The following is a 5000-nucleotide window of genomic DNA, read 5'->3' as shown; positions in this document are numbered from 1 at the left end:
TTTATGCTGTCGGGCTATGTTCTCCGCTCTTTAATATTTTTCGTAATATTCTCGTTATACTGAGATTGCATTCGGCGGTGCAGGATGGTCGCTTTCTAGTAGGATGCAGGTGATACTCCACGATCTAAGGTTGAATGTGGATGTCTGTCTGTCTGTAGGTCCGATTGTCTGATTGTTTATTTGTTTGTATTTGTCTCCGTTGGGGTGTCCTCATCCTTCCTTCTGTCACTTTCATGTGTTTCCTTAACACGCCCTTTCAGTCTCTCAGTCTCAATCTCTCTCTCTCTATCTATCTATCTATCTATCTCTCTCTCTCTCTCTCTCTCTCTCTCTCTCTCTCTCTCTCTCTCTCTCTCTCTCTCTCTCTCTCTCTCTCTTTGTGTGTGTGCGTGCGTGTGTATCTCTCTCTCTCTCTCTCTCTCTCTCTCTCTCTCTCTCTCTCTCTCTCTCTCTCTCTCTCTCTCTCTCTCTCTCTCTCTCTCTCTCTCTCTCTCTCTCCGTTGAACTTTTTGAGCTTTACATACATTTCCTTCCTGTGTCCATTACCTGAAAGACGGCGCTAATAATCCCATTATTCGTGGACTTTTAGCTCATCAAGATACGTGGATTTTTTATTTACTTTTTTTAAAACTTATGTGTAGTGTTCCTGTTGCCGTAGGTCGAGTGGAAACCTTTATGTTTTGTTTATAGTGATGTTTTCAAGCTTTCTCTTTCTCTCTTTCTATCTGTATGTCTATTTATCTATATATCTATTTACTCTTTGTCTGTTCATTTATCTATCTATCTATCTCTACCTCTGTCTCTCTTTTATTGTTGTAGTTTTTTTTTTCCTCTTTCACACACAAGGAAACAAACAAAGACAAACACACACACTACACCTTAAACCCCACCCACCACGACCCATAATTCAGCGAAACATAACAACAATACAAATAAAACCAAAATATAAGTTTAATCTTCTCTCTCCATTAAACTGAATCTCAAGCATGTCAGTCATTTCAATGCCGTGATAGTAATTACCTTTATAATCGTATATGATAATAACAATAGTAAAAGGGATAATGTAGACAACAGTAACAATAATGATACTAATACTTATAACGGCAATGGTAAGGATAATGGTAATGATGATAATGATGATAATAGCAATAATAATGATAATAATAATAATAATATAATAATAATAATAATAATAATAATAATGATAATAGTTATGATAACAATGATAATAATAATAATAATAATAATAATAATAATAATAATAATAACAAGACTATCAATAATAATAGTAAAATAAATATTAACAACAATAATAATGATAACAATTAAAAATGATAATGATATTAATAATAATAATAACAATGATAATGATAATTATAATAACACAATCAATGACGAAAAGTACTCACCGTACATTACAATGAAGAAACTTAAAATGCATGAACGAAACTCATCATAATATTGACAATAAAAGTGACATAAGCAATTAATAGTAATAGTAATAATAGTAATAATAATGGTAATAAGAATAATAATAGTAACAATACCAATATTTTTTTTTTTTTTTTTTTTTTTCGTGCCGTATCAGAGCGTGGCGTTGGCGACCATGTTTAATTTCACGGTTGTACAAGGGAGTGTACGAAGGTGGTTTCCCGTTGCCTTCCTTCGGGGGATCGAAGAGTTCACCATCCCTCTCACCAGTGGATTCCTCTGCGTGCATTTCTGCGTCGCTGCTCTTCTTTGTGCTACCACCGATGCGGACTTTGACGAGCACCATGTTTCTTGTTGTCGGAGTCTGTCCCAGAAGCATCGATGTGTTTGATACCAATAATAGCAATGGTAAAAAGAATAAATCATGAAAATTATGATAATGATATATATGATGATAATAATAGCAACGATAATGATGATGGTGATACGATTAAAAAATGTTATGATAATGTAAATAGATAATACTGATAATAATTATCATAATGATAATAATGTAAGTATATAATAATGTTAAAAATCATCATAGAAATAATGATAATAAAAATTATAATATAACGAAAACAAAAATTACAACAACAATAGTAATGATACTGATAATGATTATAAAAATCATAATGATAACAGTAATAGTGATAATGATATTGTTATTATTATTAATAATAAAAATAATAGTCACGATAATAGTAATCCTATTATCAACATTATTATTATCATTCATATTAGAATGTTATCATTAGTAAATATAATATCAATAATGATAATGATTATAATAATAACGATAAGCATCATCATAATAATAATTTTGATAACTATGGTAATCATGAAACGAAAATAATGATAATAAAATGACTGATAATAATACTAATAATGATAACCTTGACAATAGTGATGATAATAATAATGATAATAATGAAGAGGAGGAGGAGGATATAATAAAGAGTAATAATAAAGAAAATAGATGTATACAAACAAACACAAAGCTGAAAATTAAAACAACCACAACAAAAAATGAAATATTTCATATTGTGGCTGTTTCCTTTTCATAACAATATTAGTTGCAATAGTAGTAGAAAAAAATAATAATAACATTAATAATAATGATAATAATGATGGTAAGAATAATAATGATGATAATAAAAATGATAGTAATAATGATAATGATGGTGATGATAATGGTAATAATAGTATTAAAGACAATGATAATTTTGATAATAATGGTAGAAAATAATAACATAAATAATAGTAATAATAACAATAGCAATGATGATGATGGTGATGTTGGTAATAATAATAATGATGATAATAACAATAATAATATCAGTGACCAAATAACAACAAAAATAATATTAACAGTAATAATAATTGACAATAACAATAATTATAATAATAATGATAATAATAGTAATAATGATAGTAATAATATAAATTATAATAAGCACCGCGAGGCTTATAATAATAACAGAAACAGCAATAATGATAATAACATCAATGATGATGATCAAGGATTTCAATAATAATGATGATGGTGAAAATGATAATAGTAATGATAACAGTAAAAGTAATGGTAATAATAATGATAATAATAATAATGACAGTGATAATGAAAGCAATTATCATAATAATAATCATTATAATAGAGATAACAACAATAATGATAATAATGATAACAATAGTAATAGTAATAATAATAATGATGATGATGATGTTGATAATAATATTATAATAATACTGATAGTAGTAATAATGATAATACTGATAATAATGACGATAGTTATAATGATAATAATAACAACAGAAAGAGCAAAAATGATAATAATAACAATAATAAAAATAATAATGATAGTGATAACACTGATAATAATAATAATAATGGTAATAATGATAATAATAATAATGATGATAGTAATAATAATAATAATAATTATGATTTCGATGATGGTAAAGATGATGATGATAATAACAATAATAGTAATATTAATAATAGCAATAATGATAATATTAATGACAGTAATAATAATAATAATAATAATAATAATAATAATAATAATGATAATGATAATAACAATAATGATAATAAAAACAATGATACTGATAATGATAACGGCTCTTAGAACCTTTGTTGTTATTATCATTATCGTTATTGTTATTATTTTTATGATGATAATGATTACGAGAATGATAATAATAATAATAATAATAATAATAATAATAATAATAATAATAATAATAATAATAATGTTAATAATAATAATTATCATTATTGTTATTCGTATTATTATTATTATTACTATTATTATTATCATTATTATAACAATGATAGCAAAAAATATAGGAATGATATTACTGAATTAAGCATCACAATGGTTAGATTTCCTCTAAATATCGTCACTGATGTTACTTTTATCACCATCATTATTGTGTCATTATCTTTGATTATGAAAAACTAACAAAGAAATGGAAAGAGGATGTTCATATAGTCTATTTTCTTTCATTTTCTTTCCTTTTTTTCTTTCTTGTCGCGTAAGATAGTCCCTTTCTCTCCAAAGTAAAAACAAACTCTTTTGGATGAGAGTAAAAGTGAATGGGATTTGTTTATTGTAATGAGGTCTCTAAAGTTTTGTTCGTAATCCGTAATATCATTTTTTAAGATGTAATTTTTTTATTTTTTTATTGTGATTTGCAATAGTTCTGTCGCGTTTTATTATTGTATTTGATGGTCTTTGTAAATTATTCACGGGATCCACATATGTTGGTTCTGTCGAGGTCACACCACGCTTAGGAAGATCCCTATCTTGCCCACGCCTGTATTAGGGGAGGCCTTGCCCTGTTGGGACGGGTGATAAGAGGGCGAATGAGGCGAACGAAGAGGGTGTGAAGACGAGGGGAAAGGGGGGAGGGAGAAGGGAGAGAGGAAGAAAGTTAAGGCCAAGAAGAAAAAAAAATTATCGGAGGGAGAGGGACGAAGGAGGAGGAGGTCAAGCAAGGACGAGGGTGGAAGACGCGACCTGACAGGCGGACGGGCGTCTGCATCCCGCCCACGCGTGGTTGTGAGGTGTCGTGGGCGCGGTGATGGATGTGCGAGCGCTGTGAGCCCCCCCGCTGGGCGGACATGGCCCGGCCGCCCTCGCTGGCCCGGCGCCCGAGCACGAGACTCGCGCCCCTGTCCCTCCGGCGAGCAAGAGCGGTTTTGTCGTGCGGGCGGCGCGGCGGCGGGCGCGCGGGTCTCAGCCGGCCCGCCCGCGATCCCTGCCGAAGGCCGCGTCAATGGCGCTTCGGAGAGGCCGATTAAAAGGATTCAATTAGGGCGCGCAAAGGGCCTTTGGCGCCGTCACTCGGATTGGTTACACGCTATCACGCGGCCGCAGATCGCCGGCGAGAGATAGGCGCCGTTCCTCGCCTGAAGGATTTCCTCTTCGTCCTTTTAGATCCTGTCAAGCTCTCCTCGGCCAGTCCCTCCGCGGATCGGTCGGGATCGTGATCAGCAAAGCTGTCCTCTTTCTCCCTCCATC

The 5000-nt window shown here is 31.9% G+C and overlaps 1 protein-coding gene across 1 annotated transcript in view; it reads right to left on the bottom strand.

Annotated features, from left to right (window-relative positions):
• Nucleotides 1-4255: 4255 nt before the first annotated feature.
• Nucleotides 4256-5000, bottom strand: part of LOC125043052 (basic proline-rich protein-like) — a gene marked incomplete at its 5' end in the record, with an annotated part of 26261 nt that continues 25516 nt past the window's right edge. Inside the window, 2 exons of the mRNA XM_047639007.1 lie at nt 4256-4315; nt 4531-4737. Coding sequence (XP_047494963.1) covers nt 4256-4315; nt 4531-4737 — 267 coding nt within the window. The remainder of the gene's footprint in view (nt 4316-4530; nt 4738-5000) is intronic.

The sequence above is a fragment of the Penaeus chinensis genome, chromosome 33 (assembly GCF_019202785.1).
Source record: "Penaeus chinensis breed Huanghai No. 1 chromosome 33, ASM1920278v2, whole genome shotgun sequence".
Classification (NCBI taxonomy): domain Eukaryota; kingdom Metazoa; phylum Arthropoda; class Malacostraca; order Decapoda; family Penaeidae; genus Penaeus; species Penaeus chinensis.
Note: the sequence above shows the minus strand (reverse complement) of the source record. Positions and strands in the feature narration are given on the sequence as shown.